Source organism: Pipistrellus kuhlii, unplaced genomic scaffold (assembly GCF_014108245.1).
Source record: "Pipistrellus kuhlii isolate mPipKuh1 unplaced genomic scaffold, mPipKuh1.p scaffold_m20_p_15, whole genome shotgun sequence".
Lineage (NCBI taxonomy): Eukaryota > Metazoa > Chordata > Mammalia > Chiroptera > Vespertilionidae > Pipistrellus > Pipistrellus kuhlii.
In genome coordinates, this window is record NW_023425460.1 from 7,660,556 (window position 1) to 7,685,236 (window position 24,681).

Below are 24,681 nucleotides of genomic sequence, written 5' to 3' on the forward strand. Positions count from 1 at the left end.
TAACTTATTACCATTTTTTTTTTTTTTTTTGAGGTATGCTTGTAGAGCTATGAACTTCCCTCTCAATAGTGCTTCCACTGTGTCCCATAGATTTTGGATTGTTGTGTTTTCATTGTCGTTTGTTGCCAGGATGTTTTTTATTTCTTCTTTGATCTATTTGGTAACCCAGTCATTGTTACTTAGCCTCCAAGTATTTGATTTTTTCCCATTGTTTTTATTGTAGTTGATTTCTAATTTTAGACCACTGTGATCTGAAAAGATGCTTGATATAATTTATATCTTCTTGAATTTGAAGAGACTTTGCCAGTGTCCAATTATGTGGTCTACTTTGAAAATGTACCATGTGCACTTGAGAATGTATTTCTGTAGCTTTGGGGTGAAATGTTCTGAAGATGTCAATTAATTCCATCTGATCTAGTGAGTCATTTAGGACTGATGTTTCTTTGCTGATATTTTGTTTAGAAGATTTATCCAGTGGTGTCAATGGGGTATTAAAGTCCCTTAATATGACTGTATTGCTGTCTATCTATCCCTTGATATCTTCCAGAAGTTTTTTTTTTTTTTTTTTAATGTATTTGAGTGCTCCTGTATTGGGTGATATGTTTACCAGAGTTTTATCCTCTTGTTGAATTGTTCCCTTTAGTATTATAAAGTGGCCTTCCTTATCTCTTGTTATGGCCTTCACTTTGAGGTCTATTTTGTCAGAGATAAGTATTGCTACCCCTAAACTTTCTTTCATGATGCCTTTTATCTTTAGTGATCCTTCTGTATTTTTCTAGCTTCTTGTATGTATGCTTAGCTTGCACTTGTTGACATACTAAACTATGTCCCCCAATGCATGATGCTATACCTTTCTTGTATATGCCTTTCACATGTTATTTCTTCTGTTTAGAATGTTCTTCTTGCTTTCTTTGCTTTGCAAACTTCAAATATCCACCTAATGTTAAATTTTGCATAAAGCACTTCTTACACTCCTCAATACAATTAATCACCCCCTCTTCTTAGGTCTTTAACATCTTAAACTTTCATCTATTATAGCTCTTATCACAACAAGCTGCGACTATTTCTTTACATCTGTATTTCACATATTGTGAGTTCCTTGAATATAGAAACTACCATGTATATTGTACCTTACCCAGGGCCTGGAAATAATAGGTCCTGAATCCCTACACATGAGATAACTAATTGATTACCTTCTTTTCCATCAGCTTTTTACCATTCTAATTAAAATTCCAATTGGTGCATCTAAATTGTTGCTACCAACACCTGTATCCAGAACATCTTATCTCAGCACCTGCCTCACCTGTTTTTTTTTTCTTTCTGTTCTACACCCCCCCCCCCCCCCCCCCCCCCCGGCCCTGCTGGCTCTGCTTTCCTGACTTACCTATTTAACCAAATCTCTATGCCTCCTTCCTAGACCATTAATCTAATTTATCAAAGGTTTGGCTTATGAAATATAGAAACTGTATAAGAGGTCAGTACCCAGAAACTTTTTGGTTGGCATAATTCAGCTGGAGAGAAATAATCATCCCAAAAGTATCTACTTAATATTTCTATTTGTTGTTAGGTAAAATTCAGAATAATTTGAAGAAAAAAGCTAGCTATGCTTCAAAGCTGAATTAAGACCACCAAACACATACTAACACATACATGAAAAGCTGAATTACAAACAGATCCCAGATTAAATGCCAGTACTGTCAATGGCGACAAATGCCTCTATGCTCTGTAGATAAGCTTACAAGTAGCATGCTGGGTTGGGTTCTTCCTATCACATGTCTGGGAAACCTAATGACCCTCATTATGATCTATTTATGCTGACCAACAAATAGGTTTCTAAAACCTTGTGGTAGCCACCTGTTCAGTAAGGTTTTATCATATATATATGAATTTCTCTTCTTCCAAAACTGGTCTTTGTTCTCTGTACTTATAAAACACCCAATAAAAGAAATCTGCAGAGATACCTTTTATAATGTAACATAAAGATAGAAGTTGATAAACCTGAGGGCATTTTAAAAGAAAGCTTTTTTGACTATTCTTTGTAGCTACTCTCAAAGTAGCTAGAGCCAAGACTCTAAAAAGCTTAAATCTATATGGATTTACTTTGAGGGCTTAAGTTCTAAATGCTTTAACAGATCCCAGAATAGCTGATTGCAACTACTATTTAATTTGATCATAACAAATAGCACTGTTGATCTTTCCTAGTAATCATGCTAAAATCTCTGATTTATAGTAGAAATAAAATTGTAAATCCTACTGCAAGACTCAGAAAGTCAAGGCTATGGTTTACTTTCTAGGACTCATGGGCATAGTCATATTAACCAGCAGTTTAGACAGAAATATAAACCTTACTAGGAATCCAAATAATCATTCCAGGAAACTAGACCCATTGCTCCTCATCCATACTTCTTTAAGACCGAGATACCGTTTAAATATCTACAGGAATAAGATTATTTACAAATAGTTCCTTCAGTAAAATGTGTCTCAGAAGGAACAATATCCTATAAAAAATTCAATAATAATGACGTGAATTTTTTCACAAAAAATCCACTTTGAAACATAGAATATAATCACATTATAGACAATATAAAAAATTAATGAAGACATATTTCTATTTCTCTAAATTTTAGGTTACTCTACCATTCTGTTCTCAAACCCTAACCCAAGAATAACTCCTGGAAATGGAGACATTTCTCTAATGTTATTTGCTGCTTCTATGTGGATTTTAAAATGGGATGAATATAGTTTAACACTATTTTAAACTTCCATTTCTAACTTCCAGTATTACCCAGTAAACTTCCAGAATTTCTATGATTTTATTAACAGCTATAGTATTTCTTAATTTAGTACTCACTGCAAATTTTGTTAATAGGTTATTAATGTTTTCCCTAAATTTAAGGGGAGAGGGGAGGAGGGGAAAGGCGTACTGAGAGCCAGTCCAGCAGCAATTGTTTTAGAAAACACTTTAGTAGAAACTTTCTCCATGGCTGAACTCATTAGGCTTTTGCATTAGTCTTTGTTTATCATCTTTAAACCAAATTAATCTTTCTTAATTTTCTAAGGCATTTTCTCTAGTTCTTTACCACATTTGATACATAGTTTTTTTTGTCTATATTTTTTCTAACCTTATCGAATTTGTTTCACTCTAATGCCATGCAGTTGTTCATTGCTAATTTTTTAGAGGGGTTATTACTTTAATCCTTTGGTATTTAATTTTAAAAAAGATCTCCATCTTTAGTATTTGTTGATCCCTCTGAAACGAAGCTTTATATACAAATAGAAGTGTAGTTCCTTTCTTTTATTGCATTATGATAAACTGACCACAAAATGTTTTGCAGCCCCAATGTTCTCTTCCTTCTCTTTATGGCACTTTAAGCACTTAATCATGTACTCCCAGCACAGACTACTACAGCTTACCACTTCATGCTTACCCACAGCTCTCTCCTGATATTTGACATTGTCTGTGATAGATCATACCGTTTAAGGCCTCTTCACCTTTGATCTTATTCCATTAACTTACATTCCTTTGTAATCTTAACTTGCCAAAACTGTAGTATTCTTCAAAGCCTAGTTCAAACATCAATTCTCTTGTGAAATTTTCCCCAACTTCTTGTTCCCTCTGTTCTCCTATAAAAATTAGTTCGTAAAAGTTGTATACCACCTCTCATATTGTATTAGTGGATTATCTCTCTCCTACATTTCAAGAAAAGGAGATTCTGTCTTATTTCTCATTATAACCACAATTCCTGACACATGGCACTCAATAAAATCATACTGATTTGAATTCATTTGTTCTCTTAACTGACTGCTTTATTTATCAGTGTCTTGCTCTCCAACTTGTCCTGCTTGAGCGTAGAGATTCTCAGACTTCTTCAACTTCAATTACTACCTGGCATATTCTTAGAATGTGATTATGAATCCTTGAGATCGAAGAACTTAGAAATAACAGTCCAAAGAGGATCCAAGATGGCTGCACAAGTAAACACCTAGCCGCAGCCGCACACAACAATTTCAATAAAATACAACTAAAATATAAAATGGAGATTACCCAGAACTACAGGAAAGTCAACTGACTGGAAATTCTACAACAAGAAGCAAGGAGAAAACCAGAAGGAAGAGCGGAGGAGCTGTAAAAGCCTAAGGTACGGAGACACGTGGCGCACACAGAGGATGGAGCTGGAGAGGAGGGGCAGCTGAGTGCCTGGCTGGCGTTCCCTAGCGGGAAGGAGATAAAAGCTCTGACTGTGCTGAACCCCAGACCCGACAGCGCTGAACCCCAGTTCTGGGCCAGACCCCGGGGACCCAGGCTCATCCAGAGGAAGCTGGGCTGTAAGGCGGAACCCCAGGGGAGTGGCGAAAGGAGGTCCCAGAGGTGCGCATATTGAGCGCAGAGAAGGGACGGCTGGCTGTGCCTTGGGATTGCCCGGATGGCGGGAAGGAGACAGGGGCTCCAGACTGCTCTGAACGCCACCTCCAATTCCACTTCCAACTGAACTGAACCCCAGTTCCGGGCCCATTGGGGGAGAGACTAGACTGTTGGGTAGCAGGTGAAACTCGAGGGCACCTCACTCTCAGAGGGGCTTGCAGCGAGTACCGAAGGACCCTGAGACTCAAGAGCCACATAGGGCGTGGCTGATGGAAGCCAAGCCTATAGGCTCCATCCTGAAACTCCGCCCCAATAAGGAAGCTGCGAAAATGCCGAGACTAGAAAATAGATGACAAACGAAAGAAATGGAGGACAAAAAGAGACTGGATATAGAGTTCAAAACCACACTAATAAGGTTGTTCAAGAATCTCCTAGAAAAGGCTGATAAAATAAATGAGACCTATGAGGATATGAAAAGGGATCAACTAGAAATAATAAGGGATCAACAAGAAATAATAAGGGATCAACAAGAAATAATAAGGGATCAACAAGAAATAAAGAATATATTGTCTGAAATAAAAAGTATTATACAGAGTCCTAAAAACAGAATGGAAGATCACAAGAATCAAGTCAAAGATTTGGAACATAAAGAGCCAGAAGACACTCCTCCACAGAAGCAAGAAGGCAAGAGAATCCAGAAAGTTGAAGATAATCTAAGAAAACTCTGGGACAACTTCAAGCGAACCAACATCAGAATTATGGGGGTCCCAGAAGATGAGAGCAGGATATTGAAAACATACTGAAAGAAATAGTGACAGAAAACTTCCCCCACCTGGTGAAAGAATTAGACTTACAAGTCCAGGAAGCGCACAGAACTCCAAACAAAAGGAATCCAAAGACGACCACACCAAGACAAACCATAATTAAAATTCCAAGAGCAAAAGACAAAGAGAGAATATTAAAAGCAGCAAGAGCAAAGCAGGTAGTTACCTATAAAGGAGCACCCATACGATTGTCAGCTGATTTCTCAACAGAAACCATGCAGGCCAGACAGGAATGCCAAGAAATATTCAAGGTGATGAATAGTAAGAACCTACAGCCAAAAATAATCTTCCCAGCAAAGCTATCACTCAGAATCGAAGGCCAGATAAAGAGCTTCACCAATAAAAAAAAGCTAAAGGAGTTCATCACCACCAAACCAGAATTATATGAATTGCTGAAGGGGGTTCTTTTGGAAGAGAAAGTAAATAAAGATAAAAACTATGAACAACAAATACGTAACTATCAAGAAGTAAATCTACAAACCAAAAAAATCAAAAAAAATCTGATGAACAATATTAACTGTTGAATATAATAGAATCAGAGGTATGGAAGGGGAGTGAACTGATGATTCTCCGGGAAAAGGGGAGAGGAGGATGTGGGAAGAGACTGAACATAAACTGTGCACCTATGGATGAGGACAATGGGGGTTGGGGAAAGGGCAGAGGGTGGGATGGGAACCTGGTGGAGGGGAGCAAAGGAGGGGAGGGGAAAGAGGAACATCTGTAATAATATGAACAATAAAGATTAAAAAAAAAAGAAAAAGAAAAAGAAATAACAGTCCAAAACCTGAACCAATGCAAGGATACATTTTACCAAATATGCTATTTAAATATGTATAATGATTAGCATGATCATATAGATTGGTTTGCCCAGGAGAGTCCTAGTGTAATTAATGGTGCTTCTTTCAGTCTCAAAAGTATTTCGATTTTGAGAAAAAGTTTTATGATCATACTAATTAAAAAAAAAAATTGCTTACTTCCTCACAAGTACCAGACAGCTCATCAGACTAATTATTGTATTTTTTAATTCTCTTCACAAAACATTTTTTTTTAAATTTCCCTTTTGTTATAGATGGGGAAGGGGTAAAGTTCTAGAACTAAATGAAGTAATTGTGAGTATAGGAAAAATTTATTAAGACAAATAGATTGCATAGATGGCAAAGGGCACAACTATTAAGCCAGAAAAGTTCTAAACATATTAACATAGTTTGGTAGAAGCTGAGAAACGCTAGATAAAGTTTATGAGACAAGATTAAACAAAGGGGTGGGTTGGGAAATCTATATTGGGCTAATTTAAAAATCAATAAATCAAAAATGCTGTGAGCTTTTAAAGAAGCTCAATGATAATAAACTAATTTGGCTAAGACTTAAAAAGAACAAGGCAAAGCAGGTATGTCCTCCCTTATGTATAGGTTTTAATATTCAGAAGTGCAATCCTTTATTCCTTTTAACCAAGGAAATTTTTGCTGTTCAGTTATCTGAACCAGACTTTTCTGTTACACTTGCAAACATTTTATCCGAGCTGAAAAATTGCATGCGGTATTTCAGCCAAAATAAAATGTTGCCACCAAGTTGTAATGCTCTGAAAAAAAAATTTTGGAGTCCTGATTAAATATCAGAAGAAATACTCACTATATACAAACAATAATTTCTCTGAAAAACATTTGGTAATGTATCACTTAAATTTGTATTATATTTTCTTTTAAAATTTTTTCCCAATTACAGTTTACCTTAAACACTCTTTTGCATTACTTTTAGGTGTACAGCATAGTGGTTAGACAATCATATACTCTACAGAGTAATCCTCCTAATATTTCAAGTTCCCATCTGGCATGGTTATTATAATACCAGAGGCCCGGGGCACGGATTTGTGCAGGGGGGCTGTGGGGAACCTCAGCCTGGCCAGTGCCCTCTCACAATATGGGACCCCTTGGGGGATGTAGCAGTGAATCAAGTAGCAGGTGGCCAGGAAGGATCCTGAGCTGGTGCTGTGCTGCTCATGCTCATCCTGGTCTGCTGTGCCTGGCACCGCTGCTTGCTAGTGCTGCTGTGGAGTTGGGAGAGGTTCCCGCCGCTGCAGCTGGGTTTGCTAGCAGTGAGCCCCCTGTGGGAGCACAATGACCACCAGGGAGCAGCTCCTGCATTAAGCATCTTCCCCCTGGTGGTCAGTGCATGTCATAGCGACTGGTCAACTGGTCATTCCAGTCATAAAGGTCGCTTAGGCTTTTATATATATAGATTATTGACTATATTCTCTATGTTGTACTTGATATCCCTCTGACTCCTTTGTGACTATTATTTGTACTACTTAATCCCTTCATGTTTTTCACACAGCTTCCTAACTCCTTCTCCTCTGGCCACCATCAGTCTATTCTCTGTATCTATGAGTTTGAAGAAAGAAGGGAATATTATATTATTAATATATAATATTATGCAGTTTGACAGTATATCACCACTTTTTTATGCACGCATTTACTGATGAACACTTGGGTTGCTTCCATGTCTTGGCTATTGTAGATAAAACGGCAATGAACATCTATTCTTTTGTTTTAGTATTATAGGTTTCTTCAGATATATGCCCGGAAGTGGAATTGCTGGGTCATAAGTTTAATTTTTAATTTTAATTTTAATTTTTTGAGGTAACTAACTCCATACTATTTCCCATAGTTGCTGCACCAGTTTGCATTCCCACCAACTGCACATGAGGGTTCCCTTTACTTCACAACCTTGCCAATACTTGTTTATTGATTTACTGATGAAAGCCATTTAAATCTTACATTTTAAGTCTTTAATCCATTTAGACTTCATTGTTGTATATGGTGTAAGAAGGTGGTCTAGTTTCATTTTTTTGCATGTATCTGTCTAATTTTTCCAAAACCATATATTGAAGAGACTGTCTTTACATCAATGTATGTTCATGTCTCTTTTGTCAAATATTGATTACTAATATAGGCATGGGTTTAATACTGGGTTCTTGATTCTGTTCTGTTGATCTATATGTCTGTTTTTATTCCAGGACCATGCTTTTTATTACTATAGGCCTTGTAGTATAATTTGATATCAGGTAGCATGATTCCTCTAACTTTGTTCTCCTTTCTCAAGACTGCTGTTGTTATTCAGGTTTTTTTTTGTTTGTTTTTTAGTAGTTCTATATACATTTTTGAAATATTTGCTCTAGTTCTGTGAAATACGACTTTGGTATCTTGACAGGAATTATGTTGAATCTATAGATTGCTTTGTGTAGTATGGACATTTTAACAATGCTAATTCTTCCTATCCTTCTATTTACTTGTATCTTCTTCAATTTTTTCAGTGTTTTATAATTTTCTGAATACTTTTACATTCTCGGTTAAATTTTATTTCTAGGTATTTTAGTTTTTTAATGTACTAGTAATTGAAAATGGGATTGTCTTCTTAGTTTCCCTTTCTGATAGTTCACTTTTTGTATATAAAAATTTTATCGATTTCTGATTGTTTATTTCTATCCTCCTACTTTATTGAATTCATTCATCAGTTCTAGTAGTTTTTTGGTGGAATCTCTGGGAGATACACACACACACACACACACACACACACACACACACACACATATATATATATATGGAGAGAGAGAGAGAGAGAGAGAGAGAGAGAGAGAGAGAGAGAGAGAGAGAGAGAGATGTAATTTGCATCTAATAACAGTTTGACATCTTCCTTTCCAGTTTGAATGCCATTTATTTCTTCTTATCTAATTGCTGTGGCTAGGACTTCCAGTACTATATTGAATAAGAGTGGTGAAAGTGGATATCCTTTAGTTCTGATCTTAAGGGAAATGCTTTTCATTTTTCCGTCAAATATGATGTTAACTATGGGTTTGTCATATGTGGCCCTTATGTTGTGGTATGTTCCCTCTATTCCCACTTTGCTGAGAGAGTTTTTAAAAATAATAAATGGTGCTGGATTTTGTCATATGCTTTTTCTGCATCTATTGATGATTATATGATTTTCAGCTTTCATTTTGTTTATGTGGTGTTTCATGTAAACTGACCTGCAGATATTGCACCAATCATGCACAACCAGAATAAATCCAACTTGATCATGGTGTATGATCTCTGTAATGTATTACTGTATCTGGTTTGCTAATATTTTGTTGAGGATTTTAGTATCTGTGTTCATCAGGGACATTGGCCCATAATTTTCTTTCTCTGTAGTGTCTTGTATTTTCAATTTTTAATTGATTTTTAGAGTGAAAGGGAGAGGAACAGAGAGACAAAAACAGCGATCAGAGAGAAACATCATTGACGGGCTGTCTACTGCATGCCCCCTACTAGGGAGCAAGCCTGCAACCTAAGCTTGTGTCCTGAATGGAATCAAACCGTGATCTCTTGGTTCCCTGGTTGATGCTCAACCATTGAGTCACAAGGGCTGGGCTTTTTGTAGTGTCTTTATCTGGTTTTGGAATTAGGATAATGTTGGCCTTATGAAATGAGCTTGAGAGTCTTTCCTCCTCTTGAAATTTTTGGAATAGTATGAGAAGGATAGGTGTTTACTTCTCCCCTTTAATTTCTGATTTTATTTATGTGAGTCCTTATTTTTTTCTTTAGATAAGTGTGGTAATGGTTTAATAATCTTCTTTATTGTTTCAAAAACCAGTTTTTGATTTTTTATATTTTTAAAATTATATTTTATTTATTTTCTCTCTAATTTTTATTATTTCCTTCCTCCTATTCACTTAGGCTTTGTATGTTTTTCTCTTTTTAGTTCCTATAGATGTGAGAATATTTATTCGAGATTTTTCTCATTTCTTGAAGTAGGCCTGTGTTGCAATGAATTTCTCTCTTAGAACTGTTTTTCACTGTTAGATTGTTGTGTTCTCATTTTCATTTGTCTCAGGTATCTTTTGATTTCTTCCTTGATCTCATTGTACTGTAACATATTACATAGTCTCCATGTGTTTTTCAGTTTGTTTGTTTTTCTTGATGCTTGATATTAATTTTCTCAAATTTATTGAGACTTCTTTTGTGGTCTAACATGTGAGTTATCCTGGAAAATTTTTCATGTGTACTTGAAAAGACTGTATATTCTGCTGCTTTTGGATGAAATGCTCTGAAGATATCAATTAAATCTAGCTAATCTAGTGTGTCATTTTAAGTCAGTTTCTTTGTTGATTTTCTGTCTGGAAGATCCACTGATGTCCATTGGGTTTTAAATCCCCTACTATGACTGTATCAGTCTCTCCCTTTATCTCTATCAATATTTGCTTTATATATTTAGGTGCTCCTATGTTGGCTACGTAAATGTTTTACAAAGGTTATATCTACTTGTTGGATTAGTCCCTTTATGACACTGCAGTGTCCTTCTTTGTCTTAAAGTCTATTTTGTCTGATATAAATATTGCTACCCCAGCCTGTTTTTGTTCCAATTTGTGTGAAGTGTCTTTTCCACCCCTTTACTTTCAGTCTGTGTGTCTTTCAGTTTGAAGTGGGTCTCCTGTAAGCAGCATATATATTAGTCTTGTTTTCTTATCCATTCACCTACTGTATGTCTTTTGATCATTCAACCGATTTACATTTAAAGTAATTATTGATATGTAGGTAGTTATACCCATTTTATTATTCATATTTTTAAAACCTTTTTTCTTCTTTTTAAGAAGTTCCTTTAAATTTCTTGTAATAGTGGTTTGGTGGTGATGAACCCTTTTCTTGTCTGGGTTTTTCTTTTATCTTTCATTCAATTCAAGACATTCAATTCTACATGAATGTCTTGTGTGTAGTTATCTGGATGAGATGGCCCCAACGACCCCATCCAGGCTGAGGGACCCCACCCATGCATGAATTCGTGCACTGGGCCTCTAGTTTAAATCATAAAATTCTTCATTGTGGGTGGCAGTCTTGTGCATTATCAGATGTGTAGTGGCATCTCTGGCTTCTGTCCATTAGAAGCCAGTGGAATTCCCCCACCTCTACCCAGTTGTGACAACCAAAAGTAAGGGAGAAAATTGCTCCTTACAACATTGAGAAGTACTGTTGTAAGTAAATAAGACAGCATGGTATAGAACAAATTAGACTGGGATTTAAGAAGTTGGGTTTTAAACCAGCTGTTTTGTCTCTGACTTTGGGTTATTGGAGAAATTATCTAACCCAGCAGTTCTCAAATTAGGATATAAAGAGTAGTAATGCTAAATCAGCTATATATAATATAATAAAGAGATGGGCCCACTTAACTTTCTTGGGCCACATGTGTTTTATTTTATAATAAATAACAATTTTAATTTAGGTAATAATGCAATAGCTTGCAACAAACCAACCTACATCATAGACTAGAAAATCTGTAAAATAAAAAATATTTTAAAAATTAACTGAAGGTATGAGAGAGAGCTGTCAATGTAGCTAAGACTTGATGGGACAAGGTCCCTGAGAGAAAAGAAAATCCTAAAGAGTTAGGCTGACATTGCAAAAGTTTTCCCCTCAAGGCATTTGTAAATTCTTGGTGCTGGGTGAAAGGTTGAAGATTTAGAGTAGACAATCGGGACTTACTAAAAGGCAGAGAAGCCATCATAACTTTTGGCAATTTTCAGAGACAAATATTGGAATTTGGAGCTGCCAAGGCAGTCAGAATTGAGATGTAATGATCTTAAAATTCTAACACACTATAATAAACCTGACACTCTGTGGTTTTTTCCTTTGAGCTATTTGCCAGATTTGTAAAGTAGAAGGATAAGAGGACAAGACATAAAACAGAAGACCTCTAAAAGGCATAGTAGTATTTTTGGCTGTTCGATGGTACCAAACAGAACCCATCAAAGAGTAGGGATCCTAAAACATACACTAGGATTTCAGGAGAGCTAGAGCATAGGATTGGGGATAAATTAGAATGAGCCTTTCATAAGTGCAATCCAAGCTTGAGTTGGCTCAGTCCTTGATCTGTCTTTATACTATCTGCCTTCATTTTAGTTAAAATATGTTTTTATTGATTTTAGAGAGGGGGAAGGAAGGAGGACAGGTAGAAAAACATCATTGTGAGATAAAAACATCGATTGGCTGCCCCTACAACCCCTAACATTGGGGATCAAATCTGAACTCAGACATGTGTCCTCACTAGAAATCAAACTGGTGACCTTCTGGTACATGCAATGATGCTCAATCAACTAAGTCACACTGGCCACAATAGCTGCTTTTACAGGAAGACAATATCACCAGCAGAAACACTGTAATTTATTTTTATTTTACTTATTTATTTATTTATTTTTTAAAAATATATTCTATTGATTTTTTACAGAGAGGAAGAGAGAGGGATAGAGAGTTAGAAACATTAATGAGAGAGAATCATCAATCAGCTGCCCCTTACACACCCCTTATTGGGGATGTGCCCGCAACCAAGATACATGCCTTTGACCGGAATTGAACCTGGGATCCTTTTAGTCCGCAGGCTGACGCTCTATCCATAGAGCCAAACCAGTTTCGGCACACTGTAATTTACTATGGACAATGTGTAACATTTAATGAAAAATTATCAGGCAGACCTAGAAATAAGCCCCAAAGAAAAGACAAAAGAAATGGACCTACAGATGACTGATGCTTTTTAATTTTTGGACATGCAATTTATTATTACCGTGTTCAAAGAAAATAAATGACAAGGTAGAGAATTATACTTTAGAACTGGGATTAATAAAAAAGAAATAATTTAGATAAAAATGTAATTACTGAAATAAAAAACTCACAGATGTGTTGAAATGCAGATTGGACAAAGTAGGAAGAAAGAAGTTGTCAATTAACTGGTAGGTGAATGCAAAATAAATATACAGGCTGAAGTTTGAAAGGATAAAAAGTACAAGAAAGAGTATAAAAGACATTTGGGACACAAAATAAAAAGGCATAAAACAGGAGAAACCAAGATGGCGGCATAAGGTAAACAACTAAATGTAGCCTACCACAACAGTTTTAAAATTACAACTAGAAAACAGAGCAGACATCGTCCAGAACCACCAGAAAGCTGGCTGAGTGGAAGCTCTACCAACTAGAATAAAAGAGAAGAGAACGCTAAGACTCAGGAGCTGCGAAGATGCGGAAATCCGTAGCACGGAAAGGGCAGGTGGCTGAATACACTGCTGGCTTACTCGCGGCGTGTGTGTGCGGAGAGGGCAGGCAGCTAACACATGGCTAGCTTTCTCTTTGGGGAAGAAAACAAAACCCCCCGATTGCATTGATATCCAGCTCCTGTCAAGGAGAAATTAGACTGTCTGGCAGTGGGCGAAACTCAAGAGCAACCTTCTCTCAGAGGTGTGTGCAGCCAGCAGCCATTGCCAGGGGACTTGGAGGACAGGACCCTCTTACGGTGGGGCTGACAGGAAACCAAAGCTTGTCTACAACACCCTGACCAAAGCTTGTCCACCCCATCCAAGCTGAGCACAGAAGCCCTCCTAGAGGAGAAACTGCTGATCATCACAGCCATTGGGCTTGGAGACTAACTCTCCCCAGTGATACCAACAACAAGCAAGGCTTAACTACAACAAGACTGCACATATATCCCACAAAGGGCTGCACCAAGAGGATCCACCACGGGTAACTGGAGAGGCTGAGCTACTGGGCCCTGCTAAGACACCTGGCACACAAAGCTACTACATCAACTCAGGGAGGCAGCTAAAATGCAGAGACAAAGGCAGGCCTCAATTGAAGGAAATGGAGGAAAGCAAAAGACTGGATATAGAGTTCAAAACCACAATTATAATGTTCTTAAAGAATTTTCTAGAAAAGGCCGATAAATTAAATGAGACCCTCAAGGATATGAAAAGGGATCAACTAGAAATTAAACATACATGGACTGAAATAAAAAATATTATACAGAGACCTAAAACCAGACTAGAGGATTACAAGAATCAAGTAAAAGATTTGGAATACCAAGAAGCAAAAAACACTCCTCTGGAAAAGCAAAAAGCAAATACAAAAATTTGAAGATAATGTAAGAAGCCTCTGGGACAACTTCAAGCATACCAACACCAGAATTATGGGGATGCCAAGAGAAGAGAGAGAGCAAGATACTGAAAACCTACTGGAAGAAATAGTGACAGAAAACTTCCCCCACCTGGTAAAAAAAAAAAAAAAAAAAAAATAGACTTACAAGCCCAGGAAGCACACAGAACCCTAAACAAAAAGAATCCAAAGAGGTCCACACCAAGACACATCATAATTAAAATTACAAGAGCAAAAGACAAAGAGAGAATATTAAAAGCAGCAAGAGAAAACAGTTAATTACCTACAAGGGAGGACCCATATGATTGTCAGCTGATTTCTCAACAGAAACTATGCAGGTCAGATGGGAGTGCAAGAAATATTCAAAGTGATGAAGAGCAAGAACGTACAACCAAGATTACTCTACCCAGCAAAGCTATCATTCAGAATTGAAGGCCAGATAAGGAGCTTCACAAATAAAAAAAAGCTAAAGGAGTTTAACCAGAATTATATGAAATGCTGAAAGGTATTTTTTAAGAAGAGGAAGAAGAAGATAAAGATAAAAATTATGAACAACAAATATATAGCTATCAACAAGTGAATCTAAAAAAAAGGGAAATAAAAAATCTGATAAACAGTATTAACTGGTGAATATAATAGAATCAGGGGTATAGAAAGGGAGTGGACTGATGATTCTTGGGGAAAAGGGGAGTGGGGGGTATGGGAAAAGACTGAACAAAAATCATACACCTGAGAATGAGGACAGTGGGGGGGTAAGGGTAGAGGGTGGGGTAGGAACCTGGTGGAGGGGAGCTATGGAGGGAAAAAAGAGGAACAATTGTAATAATCTGAACAATAAAGATTTATTAAATTAAAAAAGAAGAAAAAGAAAGAAAGAAAAATAGGGCATAAAACATATGTAATTTGTACCTCAATTGGAAAGAGAGTGTGAAGTATCTATTAATAGCTGAGAAGTTTCTAAAATTGGTAAGAGCATCAACTGTAAATTTGAGAAGCACTAAAATTAACCCTAGCAGGATAAATACAAGAAAAATAAGAACCAAATACAGAGTGAAAGTCAAAGAAAAATTTTCAAAACCAGCCAGAGAAAATAAAAATAATATATTCAAAAGAGCAAAAAGAAGACTGAACAGTGGACTTCTTTTTCTTTTTAAAAAAAATATATTTTATTGATTTTTTTACAGAGAGGAAGAGAGAGGGATAGAGAGTTAGAAACATCAATGAGAAAGAATCATCGATCAGCTGCCTCTTGCACACCCCTTACTGGGGATGTGCCTGCAACCAAGGTACATGCCCTTGACCGGAATTGAACCTGGACCTTTCAGTCCGCAGGCTGATGCTCTATCCACTGAGCCAAACCGGTTTCGGCAACAGTGGACTTCTTAATAAAAATAAGAGAATCCAAAAGATAATGAAATATCATCTTTAAGAATACAGCTCTCAAAGTAGAGTTCTATACTCACTGAAAGGCAAAATAAAGACATTAAAAAAACAAACAAAAAAAAACCAAGAGAATTCCCACACTACATGTAATACTAAAGGAAGTTTCTTAGGCAGACTACAGCCATTTCAACAGTGCTCGTATTTAGTGAGCCTATTGTGCTACTTAGTGTAGTTAAAAAAAAAAAAAAAAAGGAAAAAAAGATTGGCAAAGAAACAACCAAACTGCCATTGTTCACAGATATTATTATATACATAGAAAATCCAAAAGACATACTATACAAGATGTTCTACATTTTGGTTATGGTGGTTGTTCATTGTTATTTAGTAAAATATATGTGAATTTTATTATATGTAATCTTTACTTCAATATCAGAATTAAAGGTCCTTTCAGAAATAAATGCTAACATTTGCCTAGTGTAGGCTGTCTTCCATTTTGCTTTCTAGCAACATGAAAGGTGTGAGTTGAAAGAAGTTCTGAGATTACTCAACCATACAAACCATGGCCCACAAATATTTTGTTAGGAATGTGACAGTCCTGTGTATGTTGTTCTAAATTATTTCCGACCCCTTGGCTAATGAAAGAACTTTGTCTTTTGCAGTTACAACAATCTAAAAATGGAAGAGGAGTTAATAACCTAGTTGTTTATATTCATAGTTAAGAAATCTATATTCTTTAAAATCTCAGCTGGTAAGAACCTTTTTCTATGAATGCCATACATGGACATTCTGAAAGATTGCTATTTAATGTGTTCTACCCACACCATCAACAGCCTATGCCAACGAGATCATCATGTAAAGCTGGTTTGGCTATAGTAGAGAAAACATTTTCAAAATGATTTATAATAATAGTTTGTAGCAGTAGGAGTTGTGATGATGTGCTGACATTATTCTTCCAGCTGCTGAGGTTGTTTTCCTTAGAGCTGGCATTTCCCTGTTCCACTTTCTGTGCTACCAGAACTTCAAATCACTTCTGACCTTACCTTACAGAGCACTGAGTGTTTTCAAAGAACACGAAAACTTAACTAGCAAATGGGGGATGACAAGTTTCTTTAAGGACGTAATAACATGAAGACAAGTAACTTCAAAAACCCCACTTATTTATAATGAAATAAATAAGTCCACCACTCTCATACTAACAGCACTATGAGGTGATTATCTTACATTATAAGCTCCTCCAGGGCAGGAGACTATGTCAGACTATGTGATATGTAGATTACTTGTCATTAGGAATGGGTCCTTGGAACTTTGTGATCGATTGAGAAAGAGAAGCATTCACCAAGGCCTGACTTATTTTTTTTTTAATGTATTTTTAAAAAAATATATATTTTATTGATTTTTTTACAGAGAGGAAGAGAGAGGGATAGAGTGTTAGAAACATCGATAAGAGAGAATCATCGATCAGCTGCCTCTTGCACACCCCCTACTAGGGATGTGCCCACACCGCAACCAAGATACACGCCCTTGACTGGAATCGAACCCGGGACCTTTCAGTCCGCAGACCCACGCTCTATCCACTGAGCCAAATCAGTTTCAGCTAAATAAGTCTTTACTGTTGAAAGTATATATAATATCTCTTCTTTCCCCCCATTAACCCACTCCAGCAAGGCCTGACTTATTGAAGTAATAGATGCTTAGCTGCTAAAATGTTCTGTTTTCATCATACCACAGAATCACAGAACTTGAGGCAACATTATCAGATCCATCTAATGCAATGGTTTTTCAAAGTGACAGATGAAGGATAGGCAGCATTGCTATATCACATAAGCTGTCTCAACAAATAAACAACCCTACACTCCACTCCTCTTCTCCTAGACTCCATCCCTCCCCACCCTTTCTCTTTCTTGAGGATGTGTATTCAAATACTCCTCACAGGGACATATCAGGGTGAGGGGAAGGTGTTTTTAACCCGTTAACCGAGCAGGACGTATAAATACGTCAAACGTAAACAATATCGGGTACGGGTAGGACATATGAATACGTCCTTGAAATATACGTTGCGCCCTGAAACGGGCGGGATGTATATTTCCGAACAACAAAGATATTAGTCATCCATACATGTCTCGACATGAATTTAAGACACGAGGGAATCAGTATGATTTCGCTATTGAGAGTGGTGGACGTGTTCTGGGTGAGCAGTGACGGGTACGTACTTACACTTACCTACCTATTTTCGTATTATATATTATTTAATTATATTTTTTATATCCCCAACCTTTATATAATAGAAAAACATATAAAATTGATCCAATCATCAATAATTTGTCAGAAAAGTTTAAAAGTCTTTATGTATGTGAACGAGAAATATGCGTAGATGAATCTCTTTTATTATGGGAAGAAAATTTATCTTGGAAACAATACATATCTACAAAAAGAGCTAGATTTGGAATGAAGTTGTTTATTTTGAGTGAAAGCCAATCTGGATATGTACAAAATATAATTTTATACATAGGCAAGGACACAAATTATGGTTCGAACTACCCACAAGAAAAACAATCAACAAGAATTGTTTTGGAGTTAATACATGACTTCTGAATAAAGGGTATAGGATTTACTTAGATAATTTCTATACGTCAATTCATTTGGCTGAACTCTTGTGTCAAAACAATACAGACATTGTTGGAACAATGAGGATAAACAGAGTTGGAATCCCCAGTGAAATAAAAACAAAAAAATTACAGAAAAATGAACATATAGTAAGAATCAAAGACAAACTTATGGTTTTAAAATGGAAGGATAAAAAAGACGGATTGATGCTCAGTTCTATTCATAATGACGAAAAGACAATGATTGAAAAGAGAGGAAGAAGGCAAGAAAAACCGAATGTTATCCTGGATTACAACAAGAATATGGGCGGCATAGATTTGGGAGATGGAGTTATGGTGGCCTACACGGCTGCCCGTAATAGGGTAAAAAAATTTTATAAAAAATTTTTCTACGATTAATTGATATGTGCTGCTTCAATGCATATATTATATACAAAAAAGATAAAGGTCATTTGGATCAATTACACTTTTTGATAGAGTGTGTAGAGAAATTGGTAAATAACAACATAGTGAAAACCCACCCAAAGACATCAACAAGCAGCTCTACATCTAAACCATCACGCTTAGTTGAAAGGCATTTTCCAGAACAAATGAAAAGCGATATAGGAAAAACTAAATCCAGGAAATGCCGAGTTTGCTACAAAAAAGGTTTTAGGAAAGAATCTACATACTGGTGTCCGGATTGTAAGGTAGCACTATGTATCAACAATTGTTTTAAAATATATCACACGGAAGTTGAGTTTTGAATTTTTACATCTATATTTCAATTTTTTAAACTCAATATTTCTATTTTATTTGTGTCCTTTTGTTTATTGTTCTGTAATTGTTAACTTTTTATATTTTTTATTGTGTATAGAAATAAAAAATATATATTTTTGTAATCTTTATAATTGTAAAATTTATTTTTTAATTCGATGTTTTCATTTTTTTGTTGGTATTCTTTTCTATTTGTTTGTAATTTTGTATTTTCCTTTGTGCTTTATATATAAATAAACTAAAAATATATATTTCATTTATTTTAATTAAGTATAAATAAAAAAAAAATAATATAAAAATACGTCCACTGGGCGTGACATACTGACACGTCCCAGTGAAAGAGTACGCGCCCGTTGTACGTTGCGTAATTAAAAAGGGAACTCCCCAGTTAACAGGTTTAAAGGTAAAAAATGAACAGAAGCATCTTTTCTTTCCTGTCTTTCATTCCCAACTTCTTACTCTTACTACTTTTCAGTGCCCCCTTCACCCCCCCGCCCCAACCCCTTTCCCAAAACTTGGAACTCAATTAGCCTGTGAGCAATGAAACAATGATATGTGACAAAACCACTGGTTGGATGGATATAGAGGATGGATACCCAACTGTAATAGAGGTGGCCAAAAAGAATACTAGATTCACAGGCAACTAGGAGTAGAGGAATTCAAAGATTACCTTTATAAAGTAATCGAAAGTGGTTTATAGCCTCCATATTGCAAAAGGAGAAAAGTCTCTAGAATTAAATACCAAGGAACCTGATTTTGTTATATTATTGCCAAATGCCACAAACTTAGCAGTGATCACTTAAAAATAGTCTATAGTGTGAAGTTTAAGGAACAATGACTCCTAATTAGTATTATAATAAGTGTGTTAGCCATTCTGGAATGTCATTTATGGTAAATTAAAGAACTACTATCCCTCCCCATCTCCATTAGTATTTTAATGCTAGGAGGTGGGAAAAGCTGATCCATATTCAAGAGGAAAGGAAGAAAAACAATAACAAATTGGCATCTCTTCTGTGGATTGCCCCACAGGCCAAGCATTTTTATGTTCTTAATCATTATTAAATGACTTAACATGACACCCAGAGCCTGGCGAATGATTGCATCCTGACATGAGAACGAATTACAAATGAAATGAAAGATCAAGCCGCATTAGAGGATTGCCTCTGGGAAATGAAAATCTTTAATTCTCTTTTATTATTGACATTTATTTGGCTGCCATGAATAACAACATAGCAAAGAGATTCAGCTATGCTTGTGCACTGAATAGCTTATCCCAGGGCTCAAAACTGCATTAACATTTATCATGTTTGCTTTTGTAGCTGACACCACTGAACAGATTCTCTATCCATCTTGTATTTATCATGCATTGCAGATATAGTACACCCTCTAATTTAAGTTCATTTTCATATAGTAGAAGCAGCAGATTACCAGTGTCTGTCCTCAAATAAATTCCTGCTGGTAAGCATTCCTAAGAGGGTTTAATATATTTAATAAGAAACAAATTGAGTTGACAAATTCAGTCACAGGAAGAGGATGCTAATTTTAAAGGTTTCAATTTTTGGAAATTTGTGCTAATTCACAAGACACTTGTACAATATGTATCTCTGGAATAAAGCCTTAAAATAAATGTCTCTATAAAGAGCAACCAAATAGCATTTTATGAATCTGAAGGCAGTATGACAATTCTTATGAGGTAAAAAAGTCGGTATGATTTTCACTTTTCCAAATGGTGTTCACTGCTAAGACAGGAATAGGCCACACATTATAAAAAGACAGCAATTCAGATATTATCAACGCAGGGGTATCTTTTCATGACTTATTTATTTTCTCTCTTGTACAAATTAACAACATGGCTTTTCCTGTCACAACAATAAAAGGTTATTCTGTATGCGGTGTCTTTGCTCACGTGATCCTCTCTGAATAGATTGCTCTCCTTTCTTCAGTACTTCCTAAAATTCAAGGCTTAGCAAGGATATCAATGTATATGGGGGAAATAAATCACTTAATACTATATATCTGATTTTTGATTGAAAAATTAATTTTCTGTCCTTCTGTATTTTATACTTTTAATTATGAAAAATTTTAAGTGTATATACAAATGGATGTAATTGCACAATGACCATCCCCATACATCCACCACCCATCTTTTGCAATTATTGACTCATGGCAAATCTTACTTCATCTATAACTTCCCTTCATTATTTACTATGTACTGCATTATTTTGAAATAAATATCTGTATCTTGCTTTTGACAATTCTAAAATAAGTTGAAATGAATTAATTCTAAGGTTCCCTACTCCCAAAATTTGACAATAATTTATTCTTCTATCTCTTCAGGCATATTTACTTAGTTCAACAAAAATTTACTTCATAGCCACTATAAAATCTTTATTGAGGTTTTATTGATTTCCTTCTCTGAGTCAATAAAAGCGCTCATAATTTTTACCAGTAATTAACAAGTGTAATTACAGTTTCTTGTATTCATATGTTGATATGTATTAATTTTATTTCTGAGTTAGATCTTTAGGACTCATATCTTAAGTTTTAGTGTTCAATAGAGTACTGAATAAACACAAAGGTAATAATTGCTTTTTATAATAATTATTAACTGATTGATTTTAATCTTAATTGTTAAGACAAAATGAAAAGGTATTTTGGCTTTAATAGTAGGTAACATCATATTGACAATATTAATCATTTTTTAATTGTTTAAGCTACCACAACTCTTTTTAAAAAAATATGTACTTTTATTGATTTCAGAGAGGAAGGGGGAGGGAGAGAGACATAGAAATATCAGTGATTAGAGAAAATCATTGATCGGCTGCCTTCTGCACGCTCCTTACTGGGGATAGAGTCCACAACCTGGGCATGTGCCCTTGACCAAAATTGAACCAGGGACCCTTCAGTTCACAAGCTGACGCTCTCTCCGCTGAGCCAAACCAGCTAGAGCAATATTAATTATTTTATTTGATAAAATATTTGTTGACTAGATAAAATTCCTATTTTATTTCTTAAAAAAATATGTTTCTTTATTGAGGAAGGGAGAAGGAGAGAGAGATAGAAACATCAATGATGATGTTCCTGTACACCCCCTACTGGGGATTGAACCGAAACCCAGGCATGTGCTCTTGGCCGGAATCGAACCTGGGACCTCTCAGTCCACAGACTGACACTCTATCCACTGAGTCAAGCCGGCCAGGGCTATTTCTATGAAAATAAATGGCTGTGTAAAAACAGAAGTGAAGTTTTCTTTAAGTTCAAAAGCTGATTTAGTAACTTATATCTGGGTTACATTTGTTCATAGTTGGATACATTTATGTTATTGGAGCACAGGTATTTGGTAATTAAAATATATGTTTTTCAGGAAAGACATTTCTAGATTGACAATATCTCCAAAATATCACAGTAAAAAAATCAAGGTATTGTAGATTTACTCAAACTGACTTTTCTTAAATTATCTTCTTGAAAATATTTTCTACCGAGATAGAAGGTACATATATAATTAAAATTATTAAAAAAAAAACTATACAAGGTACATTTTCACAGAAATAGAACAAAAAATTCTAAATTTCATATGGAACCACAAAAGATCAAGAACAGCCAAAGCAACCTTGAGAAAGAAGAACAAGGTTGGAGGCATCACACTTCTTTTGATTTCAAACTATATTACAAAGATACAGTAATCAAAACAGTATGATACTAGTATAAAAACAGAGACATGCAGGTCAATGGAACAGAATAGAAAGCCCAGAAATAAACCCGGATATATGTGATCAATTAATTTATGACAAAGGAACCATGAACATACAATGAGGAAACAATAATCTCTTCAATAATTGGTTTGGAAAATTGGACAGCCACATGCAAAAGAATGAAAGTGTATCATTACCTTACAACATACAGAAAAATCACCTCAAAATATTTAAGACTTGAAAGTAAGACCTGAAACCATTAAACTCTTAGAAGAAAAAGAGGTAAGTTCCTTGACACTGGTTTGGTGACAATTTTTAGGATTTGATACCAAAAGCAAAGTCCGCAAAAGCAAAATAAACAAGTGGGATGACATCCAACTAAAATCACAATCAAACAAACAAGCAAAGAAAGAATACTCCTACACAACAAAAGAAACCATGAACAAAATGAAAAGGCAACCTATGGAATGGAGAAAATATTTGTTAATCACTTACCTGGTAAGGAGCTAATATCCAATATACCTTATACAACTCAACAAAAAACAAACATAAAGCCAAACAAAAAAGTCAAACAAAAACAAGGTGAAAGATCTGAATATTTTCCCATAAAAGACATAACATACACATGGCCAACAGGTATATGAAAAGGTGCTCAACATCATTAATCATCAGGAAAATGTAAATCAAAACCAAAATGAGATCATCTCATACCTGTTAGAGTGGCTATTATCAAAAAGACAAGAAATGTGTGTTGGCAAGGACAGACATGAAGAAAAAGGAACCCTTGTGCACTGTTGATAAAAATGTAAATTGGTGTAGCAACTATGAAAAACAGTGTGGAGTTCCCTCAAAAAATTAAAAATAGAACTACCATATGATCCAGCAATTACACTTCTGGACATTTATTTGAAGAAAATGAAAACACTAACTTGGAATGAAATCTGTACCCTTGTGTTCATTGCAGCATTTTTTACAATAGCCAAGACATAGAAGCAACCCAAGTGGTCTGTTTGATGGATGTAGAGATAAAGAAAATGCATATATACTTACACATTTATACATTAAAATAACATTCAGCTGTAAAAAGGAAGGCAATCCTCCCATTTGCAATGATCTGGATGAACCCTGAAGGCATTATGCTAAGTGAAATCAGTCAGAGAGAGAAAGACTAATAAGGTATGATCTCACTTGCATGTGGAATCTAAAAACATCTGAACTCATGGATACAGAGAACATATTGATGATTGCCAGAAGTGTGTGAGTGTGCGTGTCTGTCTGTGTGTGTGTGTGTGTGTGTGTGTGTGTGTGTGTGTCTAAGCAAAATGAGTTAAAGTGGTCAAAAAAAAGTACGGTGTTTTGAATTAAATATAACAGAAAGAATGTAAATTTGTTATAAATGATTAAGCTCCATAATACTGGTTTTCTCACACAGTTTGCATGTTTTGAATTAATTATGTTAGAAAGAATATAGACTTTTGTTATGAATGATTAACCTCCATAATAATGGTTTTCTCACAGAGTTTTCACACATACCTGTAGCCATTATAGTGTCATCACTCCCTTGGGTGAAAATCACAACTCGCTGCCTCTTCGAGTTCACCTTTGGCAGAGCTTGGGTCTTTCTGGCTATCGCTTTAATATCTTCAGTCTGTTAATCAAAAGGAGAAAAAGTTTCTCATAACCAGTATAGTAAGATAATGCTTTCTTAGTAGATTAAGGATTTAGACTCTCATGTTTAAAATGAGATGCTTAAACATTATGAGTTATAATTTAAAAATGTTAACCACATACAAAAGTAAACACCTACACTAATAAAAAGAGTAAGATGCAAATTGACCATACATTTGCAACACCCACCAGCCAATCAGGAGTGAGTATGCAAACGAACACAACAAAGATGGAGGGTTAATTTGCATACACAGGTGCCGAGCGGCCAGGGGCAGGACGGGACGCAGGCATTCTGCACCACCCCAGCCACTCTGGGCCTCTGGGCAGCCTGGGAAGGCCAAAAGGCAGCTCCGGGCTGGAATGAAGGCGGTGCCTGCAGCCAGGAGAAGGAAGGCCCATTCTTACACAAATCTTCATGCATCGGGCCTCTAATAATAGTATAATAAC

The 24,681-nt window shown here is 35.8% G+C and overlaps 1 protein-coding gene across 2 annotated transcripts in view; it reads right to left on the bottom strand.

Annotated features, from left to right (window-relative positions):
- The window catches only part of ADK (adenosine kinase), a 418,239-nt gene that overhangs the window by 62,160 nt on the left and 331,398 nt on the right, over positions 1–24,681 (bottom strand). For both annotated transcript variants that reach the window (XM_036438185.2, XM_036438186.2), the window contains exon 9: positions 24,100–24,214. In XM_036438185.2, the coding sequence (XP_036294078.1) occupies positions 24,100–24,214 (115 nt within the window). The remainder of the gene's footprint in view (positions 1–24,099; positions 24,215–24,681) is intronic.